The sequence below is a fragment of the Ascidia mentula genome, chromosome 1 (genome assembly GCF_947561715.1).
Source record: "Ascidia mentula chromosome 1, kaAscMent1.1, whole genome shotgun sequence".
Classification (NCBI taxonomy): domain Eukaryota; kingdom Metazoa; phylum Chordata; class Ascidiacea; order Phlebobranchia; family Ascidiidae; genus Ascidia; species Ascidia mentula.
Window position 1 is genome coordinate 13,504,588 of NC_138566.1, and position 22,982 is coordinate 13,527,569.

At 36.5% G+C, this 22,982-nt stretch overlaps 3 protein-coding genes across 5 annotated transcripts; 1 reads left to right on the forward strand and 2 right to left on the reverse strand.

The window, feature by feature from the left end:
* The first annotated feature begins 1,826 nt into the window (after positions 1 to 1,826).
* On the forward strand, positions 1,827 to 5,257 carry LOC145887734 (L-proline trans-4-hydroxylase-like). The gene is made up of 6 exons (XM_082978938.1): positions 1,827 to 1,956; positions 3,056 to 3,251; positions 4,004 to 4,095; positions 4,593 to 4,770; positions 4,859 to 5,053; positions 5,141 to 5,257. The coding sequence occupies exons 1-6, from the start codon at positions 1,862 to 1,864 to the stop codon at positions 5,255 to 5,257; spliced, it is 873 nt and encodes a 290-aa protein (XP_082835064.1). The 5' UTR covers positions 1,827 to 1,861.
* A 1,931-nt stretch (positions 5,258 to 7,188) lies between these two features.
* Positions 7,189 to 20,869, reverse strand: LOC145887755 (integrin alpha-1-like). 3 transcript variants are annotated; one of them, XM_082978968.1, is made up of 34 exons: positions 20,692 to 20,869; positions 20,456 to 20,640; positions 20,146 to 20,263; positions 19,243 to 19,352; positions 18,795 to 19,102; positions 18,629 to 18,731; positions 18,427 to 18,527; positions 18,028 to 18,151; positions 17,794 to 17,958; positions 17,610 to 17,729; positions 17,445 to 17,559; positions 17,121 to 17,308; positions 16,972 to 17,051; positions 16,824 to 16,901; positions 16,709 to 16,754; positions 16,522 to 16,644; positions 16,283 to 16,431; positions 16,083 to 16,226; positions 15,919 to 16,021; positions 15,297 to 15,494; positions 15,127 to 15,243; positions 14,817 to 14,962; positions 13,918 to 14,084; positions 13,715 to 13,825; positions 12,513 to 12,669; positions 9,626 to 9,730; positions 9,386 to 9,564; positions 9,210 to 9,315; positions 8,598 to 8,726; positions 8,424 to 8,537; positions 7,971 to 8,099; positions 7,832 to 7,915; positions 7,602 to 7,748; positions 7,189 to 7,535 (listed from the first exon to the last, which is right to left on the reverse strand). In XM_082978968.1, the coding sequence occupies exons 1-34, from the start codon at positions 20,862 to 20,864 to the stop codon at positions 7,443 to 7,445; spliced, it is 4,515 nt and encodes a 1,504-aa protein (XP_082835094.1). In that variant the 5' UTR covers positions 20,865 to 20,869; the 3' UTR covers positions 7,189 to 7,442. The 3 variants fall into 3 exon arrangements, 2 of the variants coding, with proteins under 2 accessions (XP_082835094.1, XP_082835093.1); XM_082978967.1 differs by having other exon boundaries at positions 15,037 to 15,243; XR_014399277.1 differs by lacking the exons at positions 7,189 to 7,535; positions 7,602 to 7,748; positions 7,832 to 7,915; positions 7,971 to 8,099; positions 8,424 to 8,537 and having other exon boundaries at positions 9,210 to 9,311; positions 15,037 to 15,243.
* LOC145887761 (uncharacterized) lies at positions 10,169 to 12,490 on the reverse strand. The gene is made up of 5 exons (XM_082978977.1): positions 11,387 to 12,490; positions 11,167 to 11,324; positions 10,670 to 10,755; positions 10,377 to 10,618; positions 10,169 to 10,310 (listed from the first exon to the last, which is right to left on the reverse strand). Exons 1-4 carry the CDS (start codon positions 11,739 to 11,741, stop codon positions 10,471 to 10,473), a joined length of 747 nt encoding a protein of 248 aa, XP_082835103.1. The 5' UTR covers positions 11,742 to 12,490; the 3' UTR covers positions 10,169 to 10,310; positions 10,377 to 10,470.
* Positions 20,870 to 22,982: the final 2,113 nt, after the last annotated feature.

Below are 22,982 nucleotides of genomic sequence, written 5' to 3' on the forward strand. Positions count from 1 at the left end.
TATATAAAGCAATTTTCTTGATAGATATTGCACACGAATTGTACAGTGCAAATCCCAGGTTTCCATCAGAATGACTTCAAACACGCACTATTTGACTTGTTTTGCAAGGGGGTTACGTCACATTCAAACCACGAAAAATAATTCAATAAAGTTTTTTAATATAATATATCCTGCTGTGGTTTAAACGTAAAATCAAATAGTTTTGGAGTCTGCCAAAAGTATGGCAAATAGTAATGAGACACTGGTCGACAAACCCTTTTTTCAAAAAATAGCATCGTTCAAATAAAATTATTTACTCTTTTTTGTTTTGCTTAAGACGTATTTTGTAGACCTCCACGTTTTAGTATTGTATGATAAACCTCCATGTTTTAGTATTCTATGATTAAACTAAACGTTGGGACAGAGGCAACTAACTTATTTTAAATTATTGGCTGTTATGGGTAACGAAATACCATCACTGTCAACAACAGACACCAAATAAAAAACTGCCAATGAAAAGGCAATGAGAGAAATGTTGACCAAATTGAAGGAGTTTCTACAAACGTAAAAGAAAAGGACGTGTCTTTAAAAATCGCAAACAAATCGATGATTGTTTGAGGTTTTGAAGAGATAAAAATCAGCAACTAATGTATAGCCTATATTTTTATTGGTGCCGCATCCTCGGATGTCTATTTTTTTAAAAAATTTTAAGCCGCATCCTCGGATGTCTAACTTTTTGGATAATGTAGACCTAGCCTATACACTTTCATGACTTTTTGTGCAAGAGGTTGCTTCACAGTAATTCAGATGATGATGATGTTGCAATACACAGACAAAATGAAAGACATGGTTATTTTTATGTGGTAACACCACACATAAAACACAAATCCAAGGAACGTAGAGGCTACCCGTTTGCCATTTCTAAGTCAAAATGAAAACATTCCAGTCTATGATTAATTTGCAATGTTTTTACAGATCCAGACACACCTAGATCAATAAGATTTCCTATATTTCAGTCAAAGATTTTCAATTTTTCAGAAAATGATTTGTATGGTAATGTTACGAAGGCTTGTAGATGCGTGGTCACTACAGGCTACAGTAGCCTATTTGACCAATGCAAGTTTAAAAAAAAATTTCGAGCCAAAGTTTTGTTTGGGTTTACTACTTCTCGGGGGGCCTGGATACATGAACAGCATGCATTGGTAAAGTTAATGTATTATGAGTCTAACAAATCAGACTGTGTAACAAAAACAACTCATTAGGGATGTTGTTCAGCCTCTTTAAAAAACAATTTTATTAATTTTCGCAATGTTCAGATGTATCAAACCTTTGATTATGCTGACATGATGATTAAGCAAATAGGGCACATTTTTCAAACTGCTTACGTCACAACTCTTTAGTCAATTGTTAACCTTGTTTACCGAGTCGGGCGCAAAACACATACTGATTAGTGATAAACAACGTAAAAATGGAAGCCAGTGAGTATTGTTTTGTTCGGGAGACTCTAAAAACAAGTAATTTGCAAAATTTTGGCTTTTTGTCGTAAATGCTGTTGCATCTATCCGGTAAATTGAAGTGTATCAGACTACTGGTCAATATCAGTATAGGCCTACTTACTATACGTCAACTAAATCAGGCCATTGAAATCTTGTTGAAATTTAACAACTAAGTTAAAGGTAAATGAAAAAGTTCAGAGTCCAAGCCGCGTTTAAACGAACGACCGTGTATGGCACCCGGATTAAAACCGGCAAAGCACCATAAACAAATGCAAATGATTAACTCATTTGAGCTAAAATCCTCTGCTCGGTCATCTAGTTGATTAAACCTCGTTTAAGATTGCTTGTGCCAAGTTCAAAAACTGACAAGAAAGTACGTAGCGAATATGGAAGAAAGTTTTAGTTTAGAATATGTGCAAAATCACCAAAATATAAAAAACTTGAAAAACAAGTTTTGGGACGACGGCTTTGTGGTAGTTCGGTAAGTAGAATGACTCAAAAAGGTTTATGTAAACGAAGCAAATAAACCTGGGCGAATGTTTTTATTTAACTTATTTCGGTAAATAATTAAATTTACAAGAATCGATATGATTTTACTATTTATCAGCTCAACTGAGTGTCAATGATCGTTACAAAAACTTCGCGAAATTGTCTGATTAATCAACTTCATCTACCGCTGGCAGTAGGCGTTCTGTTTAACAACTAAAAATATTGCCGAGCTGCAGATAAAGTGCACTACTCCCAGAAGCTCAATGATTATTATGGGTCTTTTGCTTCTGTAAAAATATAACTATTCACATAAAGCCATAAATTTGCTAACTGAACAAAACATTTTGGGGTAGTTAATGTATAATCTATCGTAATTCTTGGTGCCTAACGCTTGAAAAATCGCTGAAGCGTGCGATGACGTAGTACTCATGGTCAACAAAAACGCACTTTTATTTCAGGCATATTTAACCAGTCGGGGTGTATGGTTGCTGATTTATTTATTTTATTCATTTCCTAACAAGACAAAAAATCGATAAGGTTGTAAAGCAGCGAGAGATAAGATCTACACTCACAGAACAAGCCTAGATTTTCAACGTCATAAATGCAAATTGTTGAAAACAACTCATGTGAACTATATAATATTTTACGAAGGATATAACCCTGGCCAAATAAAGAACTAACAAGAATGCATGGTATTATGAGTTTGAACTGTTTGTTATAGTTGTAGCCTATAACCTACACTCCAGGGTTGAAGAGAACGGAAAAATTAGCCGACTTCGTCCCCAACTATACGACACACTAGAAATTAGTAAAATATTTTGTACCATAACTTAAAAACACTCCTTTTGTGTTCTACACACCGTTAAATTGAGTAATATGGTCGTGGTTGTGATGTCGTGAATATTTGGATACGGCTGAATTCCTTAGCTTAGTGTAAATATTCGGAATAGGATCCAAGTTATTTTTTTTGCCACATCCACCACGCGTTACCCAAGTCGCTGACCTTAATTATAGCTGTTAGTTAAAAGAGTCGGAGTCATGATATTTTTAGCTTATGAACCGTTAATTGTTTTAAAAAATGTTGTTTTTAGAAACCTTTTGTCACAACCAGAAATCGAAAAGCTAAAAAGTAGCTTGGAAGACCCTCAGTCTTCCATCATGCGCCATTCCTACAGTCAAGACGATGGGGCGGGAATGGATGTTCGACTAGTTCTGTGGAATCACCCCGGTAATGATTTGACAGGAATGATCAACCGTTGCGAAAAAGTTGTTGACACTTGCAGCATGGTGAGGAGAATGAGAAGTCAATTGTTCGTGTAGCCTACATTTCGTTGTCAGAAATTCTTTAATATATCTTGGTGTGATTACTTTATGGCGACAGAGCCGTGCATTACGTATACGATCAGGAAACTTCACTTTATGTACCAGGTTACTAAACAACATACGAACCGTAAATAATGAAATGCTATTTCCCAACAAGATAAACAAAAAAGAAGGTACAAAATGTTGTCATAACAAAAGACTTTAACAATACATTTTATGTTTCAAATACTTGTTGAAAAATATTTGGTATAAATTAAAAAAAAAAAACAGTTCGTTTGAAAAACAAATAAGTTTTTTTTCTGTTTTGTGGGCTGTAGACAGTTGTGTACACTTTTTCGACCTATCATGTCCCATCAGCATAGCTGGTGGCTGACGACGGTCTTGTTGGCAAACTGCTAGAGAGAGACTATTTCACTTTGTGGTTACATAGTAGCCGACGTCGATCCGATAGGTACCAAAGTGTATACGTACGACCTACCCGTGACGAACCGCAGTAACACACTATGGACAAACAACTGCTTGGGACCAATAGTGTTGTCTTCTCTATGTCACGAAAATCTCAGTTGTGCACATTGTTTTGTTTGTCTGCAGCACATCACTAAGATTATTGTTGGCCCATTCACTTATCTGTTTTGTTGTATTGCATACCATGGGGCAAAAAAAAACAATTTTAGAAGTTAATATTATAAACAAAAACACTCGTCATTTATTTCCAGTTGATGGGTGGTGAAGTTTACCATTATCATAGTAAAATAGTGATGAAAGAACCCAGGAATGGTGGGGCCTTTCAGTGGCATCAGGACTATGGGTAAGAAATCATGTGAATTTCAAAAAAATTACAAACATAAGTACAAAAGTAAGGAGGAAGAAATGAAACAGAGACGCAATATGCTACCTTTATGAGTCAAGTGGTTGGAGTATATCGCCTTGACCCTGTTAGCATTTCTTAATGTAAATGTCAAACATTGAAGTAAGACTTAATTGTAAATTATTAAAATAGAATCGCGCAAAATGTGGTCTGACATAGTTTTATTACAAGTCAGCATGGAGCCAATAATATGAATTCTGCGAGCTGCAGACAGATGACACTGTTTTGACCTATAAGGTCTCATAAGTGCAGCTTGGTGACTATGCACGATCTTGCTGATGAGGCCTTATAGGTCGAAACAGTGGCCATCTGCATACACCTCACACCTCAGTTCTTTATGTGGCTAGTTAAGCACTTAAAAAAGACAAAATTAAAATACAAATGTAGTCCATAAAGTTAACTAGATAATTTTAGTCTGTGTTGTATTATTTCATCAGGTATTGGTATCGGAATGGAATCCTTTTTCCAAACCTAATATCGGTGCAAATTGCTATTGATGATATGGACTTGAAAAACGGTTGTTTAAAAGTACTTCGCTCTTCTCACAAAATGGGAAGAGTTAATCACATTAGAGTAGGCGAACAAGTTTCTGCAGATCCGGAGAGAGTGGCTGAGGTTAATGTTGACAATTCTTCTGTTTTTATAATAACCAACACATATGTTATATTTTATACATGTTGGAAATATGTCGTTTCGTTTAAAGGCACAAAAAATTCTGCAGCAAGTTCCAGTAAAGTTAAACGCTGGAGATGCACTATTTTTCCATTGTAACTTATTGCACCGAAGTGATCAAAACAAAAGTGAAAGGCGTCGGTGGGGTTTAATTTCTTGTTACAACAAATCAGACAACAATCCGACTAAAGATCACCACCATGCTCGATACACTCCAATTTCGATGGTAAATACAAAATGACGTTTACTCACAAAGTTTCGCTGCACAGTTTTAGTATTTTTACTAACAAATAACGCATTATCATTCTCAAAGGTACCCAATTCAGCAATACTAGATTGCACAAACTTAAAGGATGTCAGTAACAAGTGGTTTGTCAACCCAAACAAGAGTCATCCGGAATACTTGCCAACAAGAAAAAATGTCAGTTAGAACATGGTTTATGTTCTTAAATTATTTGAATGCATTTGTAATTTTACCATGATATTAACATGTAAAGGCGCAACCATATTGTTTCACTGCGAAGCTAAATTAAACATTCGGCGACGATGCAATTGGTACCTTGGTGCAAAGGAAAGTTAGGTTAACAATTTTTTCGCAAATTCCATCTGTAAGTTTTGTTTCAGGTTTATGAATAGGTTTATGAATACAACTTCATATTTCCCCAATTCAATTTGCATGAGAACCTGAATCCTTTTCGACAGACCTACTTATGACATATTATGCGCCAACAAAGTTTGGGAGGAAATTTTTTATGTAAAGGTCTTAAAGTTATCAGCAAGGCCAGGCGTAACAGCTAAGATCTCATTAATTATGCTTTACAAAAGCATCAAGTAACTTATTTTCGGACGAACTTTATGTGTAGGCATTAATTACTACTAAATTTCTCTCATAGATAAACAATCCGTTCCAAGAGTTTCAGTCCAAATTTGGCATAAGTAAAAGAGGTTGACATTAACATCCATCGAACTTTCACAAAGGTTCTAAGTTTTGCTTTCATGGGATGCCCGTAAAAAATATTAAAATTAAAAAAGCTACCTGCCCACGCAGTCAATAAGGCCCATTTTTTGTCAAGTACCAATGAGAGTATTTCCTGCATTGCTTCATCCTTAATATGGCTTCACACTCACAAATTTAAAAGAATAATGTGACAATAACCTTTATAACGCAGTAGTGTTTCATGCAATGGCATGATTGGCAGGATCGCCCCAGTGTGCAAGTCCTTACTTGACGATCATAGCTATCGTATCGAGATCACTAGGTTTGCAGCCTTCGGAGCCTAGCTGGATCAGCCACTTTTTACTGAGAAAATCAAGCTTCCGGAGATGTTTGAACTCACGACCCTGGGTTAACCAGCCCTAACGCTCTATCAACTGAGCTACAGGAGCTCGGCGGTATCACGGGATATATTGTAGCCAAGGTACACTGGTGCGCAAGCGCACAACTTGTCAGACAAACTTCACATATACGTAGGGGATCCTGCCAATCATGCCATTGCATGAACATTACTGCGCTGTCCGATTGTATTGGTTTGAGATCCCCTTCGTATATGTGAAGGTTGCCTGATAAGTATGTGATATTCAAAAATATGGGCAGTAGCCTTGGAGATTAGTCATGTTTTGCATTTGGACAAAGTTTGGGCATGTAACATATATAAAAGATACAAAATTGCAACAAAGTTTTCTTCAAAAAAGAAAACGCCGGCCGAAATGTACAGTCCAATCTTGGCGAATAAATCGTTCGTATTCATGTTCTGAAGAGAAAGAATTCTGATATAATATGAGTTGAGTTTGGCTCGACTAAATATAAATAAATAAATTCTGGTTGTATGTTTGATTTAATTTCCTGTTTTTATGAATTTGCCAATTCCAGTAATATTACATGCAATGGCATGATAAGCAGGATCGCCCCACTGCGCAGGTCCTTGCTTGGCGATCACAGCTAACGTATCGCTATCATGAAGTTTTCAGGCTTGGCAGCCCAGGCAATGCAGCCCGGCAAGTTGTGCGCTTGCGCACCAGTGTACCTTGGCCACAATATACCCTGCTAAATCACTGAGCTCATGTAGCTCAGTTGGTAGAGCATTGGGCCTGGTTAGCCCAGGGTCGTGAGTTCAAACCTCACCGGGAGCTTGATTTTCCCATTCTTACTCCGACTGGTAAGGAAAAAGTGGCTGATCCAGCTGGGCTGCCAAGCTTGTTTGCTAATTCCATTGATTGAAAATTAACAGTTTTTCTCTTGAATATTTTTCTCACAAAATTATGTTCTGCATGTTTTGCAAAAAAACATTCCCAAGCTGAGGCGGTCCGAGTATTTCCCTCTCTGACTGAATTATTCACCTCACTTTGAATAATTAATTTTTGTACAAAAGTTTATTTACACATATATATAGATTTTCACAAATAGCAGTAAAGACATATAGCAACGTATTAAGTTTAAATAAAATTGCAACTGCTGTTGGAGTGTACCCAATTTTGGGAAAACCATTATGGCAATCCCAAATATACCACATTGAAGAGGAAGCCGAATTCTGAAACCGTCACGGTAAATGCGAACAAAAGTTTGCCATACGTTGTTTTTTGTCTCACAGTGCTTGAAACCCAAATGGTAGCAAAATTTAACTTTTTAGTGGCATTGTAGTTTCGTTCCATTCCGCTTCTTCTTCAACTGCGCGTTTTTTGTCCGCGTACTTGCTTTTGAAAAATCCGCACTGCAAGAGTGTGTGGAACAATCATAATTTTTTTAATAAAAATACTTCAAAACAGGGCCCGTCTACCTTTCGTAAAACCATCAGAACAATAATGAACAAGAAAAGGCCTGCGACAGCGCTTGCTATATACACCCACAGTGGAAGATTTTGAATTTCAGCTGCTCCACTTTCGTAATCACCGGCATAAGAAAAAGGAACCAGTTTCGTCTCAATCTGCAATAAGTTCCAGAAGGAGTAACAAGGGGATTACCTTCTTTCAAAAGTTTTTATTTTAAACGAACCAAAAAAAAACTCACCGCTTGCTTTCCTTTTTGTTTTAGTGTAACATGTCCACCACTATTTAATGATACGCTCACATTAGAATGTATCAATAATGGTGTCTACAAAAAGATGTTTAAACACTAATTGGTTTCACATGAAATATAATTAACTTACTCGGAGTAAGAGCAGCGTACTTGGATATGCTATCGAATCCAACAAAACGAGAATTTTTTCTTCAATCGCGAAGTTTGCAGCATAACATGTCAACTCTCTGTACACGAAAGATGAATCATCCAAGTTTGTCTGGTAAAGTAGATTGCAAGTTTAAAGGTTTTTCTACAAATAGCGACAGTTGCTGATAAATGACGTCACAGCAATTGCATCCTTGTAACAATAGGATGTCCACTGTAAACTACCTGGACAAGGCAACACAAAAATGTGAAAGAGAATGGTATAGTATACTCACTTTTCACAAAAAGTTTAAACCCTAGTTTTTATCCTTTTTAGCACTTTTTTGCTGAAGAAACTAATCTACAACTCTATGTAATACCTTCTGAAGTAGAAAACCCCGTACACAATTAGGGTTTGTTTCTCGTATAATAAAAAAAAAATAACAAAGCTGCATACTGCGTCTATGTTGTGTATAGGTTGTTCGAAGCTCGGTGTCGTGGAATTTACTTGGGTGTAGTTGAGTAAGTTATACTTATCCATTCCATCGTTTACGCACCAGCACACAGCCGTCTGTAACAAAAATCAACAACAAGTATGCAAAAAACGTAAATCACGTGATTGACGTTTTACCTTGGAGCCACGGCAAGATATTGATTTGAGGTAGAGAGCATCATATGGTTTTCCCTCTAATTGTAAGTAAAACAGCCAGAAGATGTTTAAAGAGAGAAAATCCAATCTGACTCGCCCAGTATTTGTGATCTACAGCACGCATAATATAATGGAGTTAAAGTAGATCATTGGAAACATGCACGTCACTTTTTAAAATTGTTTTACTCAATGACTTCCCACCTCATGAAAGTGCAACAATTTTAACAACAAATAAATGGTAAATTTTGAAAACAAAAAGACTCGCCCATATTGCGAAACGTTGAAATGTTTCATTTATTTCAAACTTTTCAGCAAAAGCTTATGCCTTTTTGTTTTTGGAGTTGTGAGTGAATCATGTTTCTAAACGGTTTCGACTGTTGCGTTTCAACATGCACGGCCCATTTTGTTTTTATTTGGGCAGTTTTAGCAACAATTTATTTAAATGATTGATAAATTAGCAACGGATCTTGGGTGCCCGCTGGTAATGCAATTATTTGTGTAAATCCCAGTAAATGTGTAAACTTTTGTCGAGGTTATCAATGATGACTTTTGTTGGTCGCAAGATTAAAAAAGTATAAAATTAGCTTTTCCTACCGTATACGAATGACTGATATTTGTGCCATATTGTAGTATATCCTCAGTACTATTTGGAATAAAGGAAACGTTTGCATTCAAAACAGCAACATAAGGATCCGACTGCCTAAGAAAAAAAAGCGGGTTCAAGTGAATACAATGTAAAGTTTGTGACAGCGAAAATTTAACTTTTTTACCCGAGTATGTAAACATCCGCTTGGAATTTTAGGTTTGTAATCAAGATAACTTCGTTATTAACTGGGCTAGAATCATTGCTCACAGTGTTTGCAGTGAATACAAACGTAGCATTTGGACTGGTGTACGGATCCAGCAAGTGCGAAGCTTTAAAGAAAATTTCGGCACTGCAATATTGTCCCTTAAAAAACAAACAAAGAATTTCAAAAACACTTCACAATATTTCAGTTAAATCGTAATACCGGCAATAGAAAAAGAGGAACAATCACAAACTTCCTTTTTGCAAAACTATCCGTAAATGTGGCTTGTTCATCTCGATCTTCTTTTATTCTAACCTTTTCACCAACCTAAATCAAAATAGTTTTACCCGCTGTTTATACTCGTTTGTGATTGCAGTTGGCCTCTGCATTTTCATATCACGCTGTATGGACAAATCAATGAACGAAATGTTTATTTGACACGGTTCACAGAAATAACACACAAAAAACACCACTCTCATCGATATTTTGATTCGATGAGTGACATATGAGACACAACCCATTGTTCAAATTTTGAAAGGTCTGTGTATACTCCAGGCATGTACGGTTCCCCGCAACCGATCCCCCAACTTACAACACCTATCAAATAGAAACGATTGCTTGTTTTTTCATAGCAAGTCAACGGCCCACCCGAGTCTCCCTGCAAAATGTAATAAGTATCTCAATGTTTGCAGAGGTTAAAGTTTACCATATGACCGAACCAGTTACCTGGCATGCATCTCGACTCCCATCGATAGTTCCTGCACAAATCATTCGCTCCGTTACCATCCCCATCAACCAGTTGTCACTGTTGCACAAGTAGTGATCAAATATTTCAACATAAGCCTCTTGCAAATCATTTGGTAAAGACCCTCCTTCGTGCTTTGCACCCCAACCAGATATTCTGCATCTATGTAATAGTACATTCAACAAGTTTGTAAACATTGTTTTAAAAAGATTCTATAAATTGCCTTACATTGTACCATTTTTGACTCTGTATGATGATGGTGGAAAGCAGATTGATCTTACGTTGTTGTTGAAGTCCAAGTGGCTTTTTAGACGGAGTAACGCTACATCGTTATCGTAAGTATCAGTAGTGAAATCTCTGTGAAAGACCAAATCCGAAGCTTTGCTAGCCTGTGCATATGTTCGCATATCTCCTCTGCTACTCGTGCCAACGTACACAGTCCAGTTTTCCGCAAATGGAAATCTAAAGCACTTTTTTATCACAGTGAATATATATAATAATTAGCGGGTTAAAACTCTTACGGTTCCGCACAGTGCGCAGCAAATAATATCCAGTTAGACGCAATGATGCTTCCACCACAGGTGTGTCTCGTTGTCCATAAAGACGCCTTTGCAAAAAAAGGATATTCAAAAATTTGTCAGAGATTTGAGTATTTGGGCTTTGTTGTTTTGGTCGTTAAACACATTCCGCCCCAACATTCCACCAGGTTTTTACTTTTTTGCGCATTTTTTGTCAGGACAGATAGAAAAATTGTTTTGGTAACATTTTCCTAATTTAACGATTTTGAGAACATTGTGTTATAGTAATTATCACTTTTTGCGAAGACTGAAAGTCTGCGATGCAGTGCAAAAAAATATCTCCATCCTAGGCCTGTTTCCTTCTAGCATCGCACTATTCTAAAGACTGAGGTATTGCTGTGTCAAAATTGTTTTTAAACATATCCAATGTACAGTATTTGCTTGCTTTTAAATGTTTTATCAATATACATGGAATATCAAAGGCATTTTCGGCCAAGTACCTGCCACGGATGTTGCTGTATTTGGGCGTTTTGGCCACCAACGATTGCAACTGGACGAGGCAACTGGTAAACATGTGCATTCCGTTTCAACCGTGTGCTGTAAAAAGGATTTTCCACCCCACTTGCAAATTCTCCACAAAATGTCGAATTTATCCACACTAAAAAACGAAAATTGTTAACACTTTCCAAAAAAAGTCCTGGTCCCATAAATGAAACTTACCGTTACCATTTGGTGAAGCGTTATCTGTCCCTTCGCCAGACTGATCACTGTCATGGACGCTATGGTAAGATTGTCTAGGTGTGGTTGTGACGCCATTTTGTAACATGCTGCTTTTGTTACTTCCCGAAAGTATAAAAAAATAAACACCGTATCCAATCCCAGCACCAAGACCACAAGCAACGATGAGGCTAACTACTATTACAGTTATTGAGTAACGCGACTGGCAAAGACCTTGTCGTGATTCATCCGCTCTTATGCTGGTACCTCGCTCATAATTTTCAGGTCTGTTACTGTCATAATTGCCGTGCAAGTCTGCTTGTCCTGAAAGTCTGTTTCTGGGGTTAGACTTCATCATGCACAGATCATAGATAAAAGCGTTTCTTCACCAAATTGGTTAATTCACATCGGACTCTTCTGGCAAAAAACTATTCATTTACCAAAACTTGCGCACCCTTCAGCCACAGAAACGGTTTTTCACTTTTGTTGATAAGCACGTCAGACGCCTAAAGAGGCACGTGCTGTCAATTACGTAAACTTAAATAAATATAAAAGAAACAAGAAAGGAGCAGTTCTCGCGTGAGCACACGCTTCCTTCCTACTCTGTTCAGTCACATACATCGTGCACACTGTAAAAATGTGGTTAGTGCTGCAGTTTACCAAAGTCAGAATAGCTTTTTAAATGATTGTCTGCATTGTAAGATGCTTACAACCAAACTAAATTGCTTATGTATCAACTGTCTTGTCCTCACAACAGAGCTATCATTACCAGAGCAAGCGGGTATTTCCTGTGATGTCATAATTGTTTTGTAATGGCAAATAGAGGATAATGTGGTCGTTATGTTTAACAAAGCCGTTTTACTGCGGATCTAAAAAAGTTTAAAGTTAAATTTGAAATAATCTTTGTGTACAAATACCACAATTTATCATAATGTGTCACGTTTTACGTCGCTTGTGATGTAATATTGTGTTGACACTGATTTGTATGTGATAACACCAACCCGACAACCCTCCAAAAGTTAAGAGCCAACTTTTGCCTTATAAAAGCTGCCCATTGCACACATTCAAAAAGTAATCAAAATATTAAAAATCAAGATATTTTTGTAGGCTACGTAAAAACAGTACTTACTTCCTGCGAAACGGAATCAAAATAGAATTCACTTGGGTATTGAACATACAAAAAGTTGCTGTAAGCCCGTTCCGGTCCAATATTACGAATATTGACTTTTATGCTAAACGTTCCATCTTTTCCAATGGATATTTCACGTGCTCCATTGCTGCGGCCACTTTTGATGTACAGGTAAATTAATAAATAGGCTACCGTTTGCTCTTGCGACACAGAACAAAATTCAACATACTTATTGACAGAAAGCATGTTAAGGTGTCATGGTTACATCAGGAATAAACTGCACCCTGTGACTGTTTTAAGCGTTTTGTGATATTTTAAGTGAAGCAATACCAGTGGCATAATGGGAAACAATTTCTTAAATTTGCGATGTACAATAAATGTTTTTTAAAAAATGGCACCAAAAGTCAATTTTACAGTGAAACCAAGTTTTTCAATTTGTATGTGTAAGGCTATATATCAGTCACAGTTGATCAAAATGCAGTAATTTTGGGTTGATTGCATATTCAAATATGTATTCTTGGATAGGCCAATGATGATTTTGTGTAACCTTTAAAAATACGGCCATATTTTAATAATCTATGTCGTCACGTGGTCGGGGATACTTCGGACATCATGGCAAGAAATCGCAAGAAGACACACTTTTCGAGTTTTATGAAAAATTATCAGGTCATAGAAGAGAATAATTAAAACAAAGGCTGGATGAAATGATCGAATTTTGGCTGTAAGAAAAAGCCCCAAAGATAAAAAATCGTTTGTTGACCCGAAAATCTATAATATCCGTGCTGTCGTTAAAAGTACACGAGTTACCCAAAGCATGAACGTGTGGAAAAGTCGAAACGATAAGTGGCCACGCCCCGATTCCTAAAAGCTTTGATGATATTTTATGCGCCAATACCCCAATGCTGATATTGCGCCAAGTTTGATTTAAAATATTTGTTAAATAAACAAAAAAAAACGTCTGTTGAAAAATTGCTGTCCGAGATCTCCCCAGTGACGTCCGATGTTACCCCGGTTCCGGGAACCAAAACCCTTTTGTTTTTTGAGTAATGTCTCTACTACTTACAACAACATAAAATTTAAGAATGTGGTTTAAAACTTAAAAAAAATATTACCAATTTTCCTAAAACCGTCCGAGCTATCCCCGGTCTCCCCTAACCTAACCTAAGAACAAAATAAACTGTACAAAACAATAACCATCGTACCTTTTGTTGTCAACGACAAACACTTCTAATGCCAAATCTGTGACACATAAAGCAACATTTCGACAATGTGTGTCGAAATATATATATTGAACTACGCTTCTTGGTAAATATCTAAAAGCAAATTGGTTCACAATGCAATATTTTTGGCGCGGCAAGGTTATTACTTAGTTATCTGCTTAAACCTAGTTTAATGAATAACTTACGCATCAAGAATTGGGGCAAAGCCGTTTGTCCCTTTATCCTTATGAGCGTCTCCGTTAAAATTGGTATCCCTTGTTTGTCCCACCTTTGTTGAATTATGTCCAGGAAAGTGCAGCAAACCATATTGCAAAATGACCTTTACAGGAGTCATCACATCACGTATGTTTCTCTGTTAGCAGGAAAACAATGTTAAACTCAACATTTCCATAATGCATAACCGATTTTTGTACTCAGGTTTGTCTCAATGCCGATGGTACATAACACAGTTTTTTGGTGAGTTTGTTTCCTAGCATCATAAATTTTACAATCCCGCGATGAGAAAGCCAATCACGGCATTACGCTTACGCAACGCAAATGCGTAAGAACGTGACTATCGTTTTATTTAGGAAATTTATGCTCTTATATCCTCATATAAAACACCGGACTGAGCGACCTTATCATTGGAGTCAACGTTTCGATGAATCGAATAAATCGTTTATTTTTATTTACGGTTTGGGGGTTGACGATCAAATAAGTTTACCGGACTCGTCTGTAGTCAGAATAAACGCAATTCAATCATGCATTTTCAGTGGCTTTAACTGGGGATATTGCGAAATTGATCCTAATAAGTTACATTTTCCTCGGTATTTGAGAAAATGTAACCTCACCAGGAACTTGATTTATTATATCTCGCCCCGACTTGTGAAGAAGAAATGAATTTTGGGATCCCGCCTTTGCATGCAAAAAGTATGCATTGATTCTGCGTTTTCCTTTAAATTTTACCCATAATAATAATAACAACATTAACTTATCATGATTTTTACCGGCGTATAGAACTCATTTTCGGTATTTCAAACGAATATGTTCGAATTCATACTGTAACAACCCAAGTTGTAATAAACGCTATGTAGAATGTGTTTACCTTCAGGCATACGAAATGCTCCATGGCAGTCCAGGTATCCGTTAGTCTTACAGTCGTCTGTAATTTGGGCAAATGGTGGTAACGGAACACCATACGATGTTTGTTGTTTTGTAAGTTCATATCTAGCGAAACATTGTACTGGAGATCTAGGAAATACCTTTCATGTCACAAGCGAATTTTTTTAGGCTTACCAATGTTTTGAATGTCAAAGTTTACCTACCAACGTTTTTGAATTTTTTTTTCCCTTTCTGCATAAGTTTTACATTGCACGTAAAACAACCAAAGTAATCCTTATCACCAAGCGGAGTACCTGATAGCGCCTGAATATCAATATTCTCCCCGCAGTATATAGTAATATTGATGAATACCACTGGTCGAGAAAGAAGTAAAACCACACTGTCAGAACCAGATGCCCCTATGATCATATCTTCGCAAAAAAATAATCAGTTACGGATTGTGATGGAATAGTTTTTAACTTACCAAAAAATTCATTGGAATCAACATCGATTTTTCCATGAATCGATGCACCAAAGCCTTTTAACGCTGGCACGGTTAAAGACCGTGGAAAATTTTGTGGGTCGATTCTTTGACTTGCCACAACCCGAATTCCTTTTGCACTACCAAGATAAATATACACAACGCCAGTATTTTTTTCCTCTGGTGCGGAAATGGCAATGTCTAAAATTAAAAGATTACATTACAGACAAGTTTAAAAAAACACTTGTAAACAATGGACCCATTAATAAATGTTTCACGAAAGGGCAGAATAAGATTGTTACTGTCAATTTTAAGTAAATTTTTGTTTTGAAATCGCCAACAAAATGAAATTTTATAGAAAAAAAGATTTTGTTTAACGTTTTTTTTACAGCTAGACGTGGTATCAAGTTATTATACTAACAGACAACATACGTAGCAGAAATAATCCAGTAAAACACATTTTTTAATTTACTGTGTGACGTGCTGCATATTGAAAATAGGAAAAACCTTAAATTGCAAGATGTGATGGCAAAGGACTGGCAGTCCATGAGCAGGAAACATTTTTTCAACATGTCATGATAAATTAATTAAATTTTCGCTCGTAAAAAGTTAATTTAATATATACCAGGATAATTATCTCCGTTTATATCCCCAACCGCTGCAATTGTTGATCCAAATCTTGCAAATGGAGCCTCATTGCCATTAAGGACGAAGCTAGAATCTGTTGACTGTATGCTGCTACGTATAAGGAATATTCAAATAACATTGTCAGTTTTGGTGTTATTTTACCATGGTTTTCCCTCCTAAATAAATATAAACTCTCCCTTCGTCCGCATGTTTTCCTGTATACAACGGAGCACCGACAAGCAAATCGCCAAAACCATCTTGATTTATGTCTTCAGTTATGATTGTTGCACCAAAGTATTCCCCGAACTAAAAGTGAATATATTTAATAGACATGCAAGATAAGGAAACGGTTTGTAACTTACCTGTTTTCCGCACATTGAATGTTTGCCTTTTAATAAACCTCGGGCATTTGAAAAAACAAAGACACAGCCAGTACCATTCAATCGTGGAGCACTTGAGGCAATAAGCTCTTCTCGTTGATGAAAATAATTTCCGCTAGTCACTGAATACCCTGAATTGTATTACATTTAACTAAACAGAAATTTTTGCAAAACTTTTAAGAAATTATACACGATTTTAGCTCACTTATATTTGTACATACCAAAATAGCTTTCATATGTTTGCGGGTCTAACACCCCGAATAGTTCCTTTAGAGTTGGTATTACAAATTGGCCGCCGTTTTGGGTTTCAGAGTTATGATGTTTTTCCGAATACCCCCAAATATCTGACAAATAAAAGACAAATAATTTAGATGCTGTCCGACACACCCAAAATACGCCGGATACAACCGGTGGAATCACGAAATGTATCCATAGAACCAGATGCCTCTTCCACCTATGGATTAGGAAAATACATATGATTTTATATTACAAAAATTGAAAAAAGTCTCTAATGTAGTTTTACCGTCTTTGTTCCACGTCTATGCATGACAACATTTCCTGTTTGGTCATAGCATCCTGGAGACCCCATTATTAAACCGTGCTGTTAATAAAAGATAACGTTTTCCTATTTCCTTGTAGTTAACCTATAACCTCAAATCGAAGAGTAATACCTTTGCATAGTGCACCGAAAATCCTATTTGACATTGCTGTAAATTTCGATTAGTTTCATTTGGATTATTTGAAGCTCCACCTTAAAACATGCAACAGGTTGTAAAATCAAGGGTACGCCATTGTTTGAATTAATTTGTTTTTGAAAAACCTTCCAAATTTGTTTGTGAAACAGATTGCCTCAATTTATTGCGAACTTTTTCCAGTTCAGAAAATCTTTTCACAGCAAAGAAATCCTTTTCAGTGCCAGCAATTGAAATTAATTCCGTTTCGTTATACTTTCCAACACCCACGGCCAAAATTGTTATATTTGCACTCCTAGAATTGTTGATTTCGTGCCTAAGGACGCACAATTGTTTTAAAACTGTTTTCAATGCAAATTCCTGGTACAAAGTACAAATTCTTGTTATCACGTGCAAAGGCTAAATACTCTCCACACGTAAAGTTAAACGCAGAAAATGCAAGGTGAACATACTGTAATTTTTGTTTGTCGTTCGAAGAGGTTGAGCCGTCAGTTAGTAAAATTATAATTTTTTTTGCATTTGCCCTCGAGTTGTTTAACATTTGATTTGCCACTCCCAAGGCACTTCCTAAAATCATTTATTAAAATAACTTGACACAAAGCATATTAGATACATACCCGTATATGTCTGCCCGGCTTCGTACGGTAAGTTTTTAATTAATGAAAGTGTCTTGTGCATCTTTTCTCCGCCGTTTGAAAACTCGTTCAGTCCAAGTTTAACCACTTTTCGTATTTTTTCTGCAAAAAAATAGGGGATACTGAAGTTTTGATGGAATTGGGAGAGTTTAATGCGACTGTTCACCGTAATCACTGTAAACTACAATTCCCAAATCCTGTTCGTTCCATCCAAATGTAAAACCGGTTACAATGTTGTGAAGCCAGCGTTTAACCTTTTGAAAGTTGCACTGGTTTACACTTCCGGATTGATCAACCAATAATACAATGTCAATCTTTCCTCGGATACATTCTTTCACAAAAAAAGATTTTTTGGGGAGTATTATTTTATAAAATAAAGTTTTTAAAAATCCATAAATACCTTGCGCTATAGGCCGCATTTTTTTAATACTCTGTATTTTCGACTTAATAGTGTCAACTTCGTAGCATACTCCATTTGCTTCTTTAGCATAACCGCAGTTATGTTGCCAAAGTGGCCCACAAGTCTGTCAATATTGAAACCAAAGCACAGTAAATGTTGTTTGCAAATCACAATTGTGTAGTTGCACTAATGAAGTTAGTTAACTTTACTTCCCGTCAGTTGTCACGGTAGGAAATGAGATTTTACTTTTTTTAAATCGCAATAGTTTCATGGTATTTATTGTCTTAAACCATTATGGTTAACTTTTACACACATCATTCAGACTATTGCTGAAGTTGCGACACATTTACTGGTATATCAACTGGAGATCTGATAAGATTGCGCAAAAATATGTCTTACCGCAACGGCAGTGGAAAAATTTTGCTCTGGTTTATGCTGCAAAGTTAAACTGAGACCAAGCGATTCTTCTGCATCTATTTCGTCTTCTTCCACCTTCTCTTCTGCAAAATTATCCTCACATTACTGTCGATTGATTGACGGTTGTGTTGCTTATGTACGAGCAATGGTAGTTTTAGATAAAGATCAAGTGTCTTATTCTTACCGCCACAAGGAAAGTTAGATACGTTAATATCAGAAAGAACCACATCAGCGAAAAAACGAATCCGAGACCGAACATTGTTGAACACAGTTGCTTCAAAATAAATCTGCAATGAAAACCACAAAACTTGTGGTAAGATGGGTATAATTAAATGAAAAACAAAATTTACCTTATAAGAATCATTTGTTGTAGATTGAATGTTGATTTCAGTGTGGTTCCAATATGAACTTGCTTCATCAACCGTTCCATCAAACAAAAATAAGTTATGTCGATCACCCACTTGAGTGTGATATTCCAAAGTAACATTCAACGTCCTTTTGCACCTCTTGCACACAGAGTATGCGTGAAAGCAAAAGCGTAAACACTGAACTAAACCTTTGCGAGTTGCTATAGCAGGTGACTCCAGCACGTAGGACCGCTTCATTGGTCCGTTAGAATTACCACCAAATACATCAGAATTAGCATTCAAGTATTTGTCTTCGTAAAATATTAATCAACGTTAGTTCTCAATAGTGCTTTATAAACACATGAGCAACAAAGAACTATGGTTGAGATTTTTTTAGTTTTAACTGGTATAAAAGTAGTGTGAATATATAGAATACAGGGATATACTATACCATTTACTGTATATCCAGCTGGGCCTGAAATTCTTTTACAACCAGTTTTCTTTTTACATTTTGGTCCAAAGAGTAATTTTCTTTTACTTTTGTATCGAAATATTCCCGAACTGCAATAATTGCACACAGTAATTGAAAAAACATCTGGTTTAAAAGCAAACAATAAAACATAGCTTAGATGTTACAAAATAAATTGCCTATTGCCTGAATATTAGTAAAAAATTGTTTTTAAATTTTTCGTTCACGCCCTCAGAATTATAGCAGGTACTGTATAAGTTCGGTTACTTTGGGAAATCTCTTTTGCTTCATAATAGCATCCCAGGCTTCTTGTAAGAAACACAGTGAAAACGAGAACAAAACTAATCCCGTATGGAAGACTTGTGACTTATATTAATTTAGTACTTCCAAACCTTTTTTTTTGGTTATTTTCACCCCCACTTTGTGACAATTTTGCTCTTTTCTAAATGAAAATTTTTAACTTGTTTTCCTTTTTCAAAATAAAATTTTAACTAAGCATGGGAACATCCATTACACGATTTCTGTCAGGTGCGTACAGATGGCCAGTATATCGACCAATAAGATCTTATCAGTGCAGCTTGGTTGGCCTATAGACGATCTTGCCGGCCAAACGGCCAGGCAAAGACTTCAACTTTGGGGTGACTAGGTCGCAACAGTGGCCATCTGCACTCACCTCACAGAACTCATATCATCTTTAATTGACTATTGTGTAAAACTCGAAAGTATAGTTTTGTCAGGTTTGGATACTTATGTTGAGGAATGAAAAGTTTTTTGGGAGAAGCACTTAAGTTTCCCTTCCCTATTGTTTTTTGATTTGTCATCAGGTAGGCCTAACATGCACATATAGAATTATTCAACTGAAATAATGCCACAATCATTTGTTACCTGGAACTTTTTACCCATTCAAGAGATGTCAGGGAGCTATTTTGAAATCCACATATTCCAGGTTTTTCCATGTCACATGTTTCCAGAGCCATGTTCGGAAGGTTGCGGTTTGGCATTTCTGCATTTCGTGCAAAATAATATGGTCTTATACCTGAATTTATGTTACATTATTTTCATCAACAAAAAGGTGTATATTTCGATTTGATTGATCAGTATTTTATGATAAATTGATATTAATTACCACAACACAGAAAACATTGACAAAAATATTGACAAAAAAGCGAAAAATCAAACAAATTTTTATGCTTACGGGAATTATGATTTCCACTGTTTTGTTCCTGCATTCTAACTCGTGTGCAATTGGCTTTGCCAAAATGTCCTTGAAATTTGGTTTTATTTCCAACAGGACAAAGGCATTTATAAATTGTTCCCTTTTTTGCCGTCATTGACCGGTTTGTATTAACTTCTGCAAACTTTGGTGCTCCAATCCATAATCTTTAACCGTTTATGCAATTAAATTTTGTTAAAATTCAAACATTGACTTACATTAAATTATTCCTGTTTTGTTGGGAAACGGCAGAATAACCGAAGTATGAGGCGGGCGGGCCACCGAGATAAGATACAGTTTCTAAATCCACATTGTAGGAAACAGCTTTCCCAAACAAAATTCCAAAGCTGATACAGAAGCTCACAACGAGTTGCCAGTAAATTCCTTGCATATTTGTTTTCTGCAAAGCGAACAGAATTTGATTCAAGCTTTGCTATTTTAAAAAGTAAAAATGCGCTAAACTACTGTTGACCACATACAATCACTCCATGGAAGCAGTCTCCCTGCTTACAGCGGATATCTACAATAACGTAGCGGCCCACTACGCGTGTGTTCGCGCGCCATGCACATGATGCACATGCAATAAGGGTAAACACATATTGCGTGCTTAAAATGTGCCTTATGACGTAAAACTTAATGAAGTTAATTACATGTAGTAACAATGTTAATGTTTTAAACAAATATTATCAAAATCAGTATGTGCTTCTGTTGTTTATGCTCCTTGAAAGGGTCTAAACAACCGGAAGGAAATGCGCTGCCTTCTCGGTCTGTGATCAAATGATCGGTTTGCTTTGATGCTGCAATGGAATGATTAGATGGAAATACTAATGGAATAATTAAACGAAATACAGCGTAAATAAGACATGAGATAGAAAACGATTTTTCTTGTACCTCTATTCAAAGGGGTTGACTGTTAATCAAGTTAACATGGACTTTTAGAACCCCAAATTATGTTACCTTTAAATAGAAGGGCCGTCTCCAAATTCAAAACTGCATATTTATTCTGTGCCTACTTGCTGCATGTTTATTTAATCATGAAAATGTAGGCACCTTGTATTACTGCTGGGTACAATGCGAAATGCCAAAAAGGGCATACAGGCAAGTGTAGAACGCCAAAGACATATAATGCTAACTGCGTTGGCTCGTGTCCGATGGCGAAATTATAGTCAACATTTAATGTTCATTTTTGACCGACAGACAAGCTTTTTACACCAAAAAACTTAACAAACATCCGTCACTGTATTAGAAAATGTATTAATCGATTTACCGGGCGAAGGTTGCACACTGCTAGCCTAAACCATGCACAAAACTACTGCAGGCCAACAGAGCTAGTGTTTAAGGTCCTTAGCGTTCCAATCTTGCACAGAGCCTGGAAAGAGCGGGGCCCGATTAGAATGAATAATGCGTGGTCTGTATTTCACCTTGAAAAAGATCTTCATTCGATTTGAACTTTTTTTTTGGGTCTCCATTGTAAATATTGGGTTGGTACAAAGCGCGTGGCCCGATTTGGCCAAATCGGTCAAATGTGATGCAGACCGGCCATACACTTGTTTGTAGGTCCTTAAACGCACCGTGCGCGCTACCCGCCATTAGCACGATTAAATAAACTTGCAGCAAGTATTAGGCACAAAATATCGGAAGTCGTCATAGATAGCTGTGGACTTGAAGGTTTGGTTTCAAATTTAAAAATACGATTTTGAATGCAGTTTTGAATTTGGAAATAGGGACTGCCCTTGTGAGCCACTGTAGCTAGCCTACCTACTAATCATTTGGAAGTAAATTTAATTTTTACGTTATACTAGAAACTGTAGGCAAAAAGAGATTTTAGAGCAAGAAAAAGGTTAAGTATTAAGATAAATTCTAAGCACCAAACACAACACTTGGCGTAGGGTATGCCAGAACGGAAGTTTGCATAGGGTCTACTGTATGACATCACACCAAAATTAACTTTTTTTGTGAACGGTCACAGCTTGGCGCGAAGGACGGTAGGCTATTCTAGTTAGGAATTTTGATTAATTTTTTTTGTCACTGAAAAAACAGTTGGAAGATAGCGTCAGCGATATATTAGTAGCAAAGTACCTACCTATTCCATGATAATGGTAGGCTAATTTCTGTTAATGTTGGCACAATTTATATGTGAAATACTGGGAATAACAATGATTTGTACAACTATTATAAAAAGTGATTATATTGCTGATGATTTGTAGCCTATACTTGAATTTATCGCTTTTGGTATGTAGACCATCAAAGCATACAAAACGCCCAAAAAACTGCAGGACTTACAACACCAAAGCCTAATAAACCCCCAAATGAACGCCACGGTTTTGTCGTAAACCCTAAAAACATGCTTTCCTTTGGGTAATACATGTTGACAGCTCATAAAAAATCAAGCGGTGTTAGCTATAGCCTATAACACGACGAATCATAAATGGAAATGGAGCATAAAACACCTCTGACGAAGTGTAGGCTAACCGTATCTCCTAAAAATTTTCATTGAAATAAAGGACCG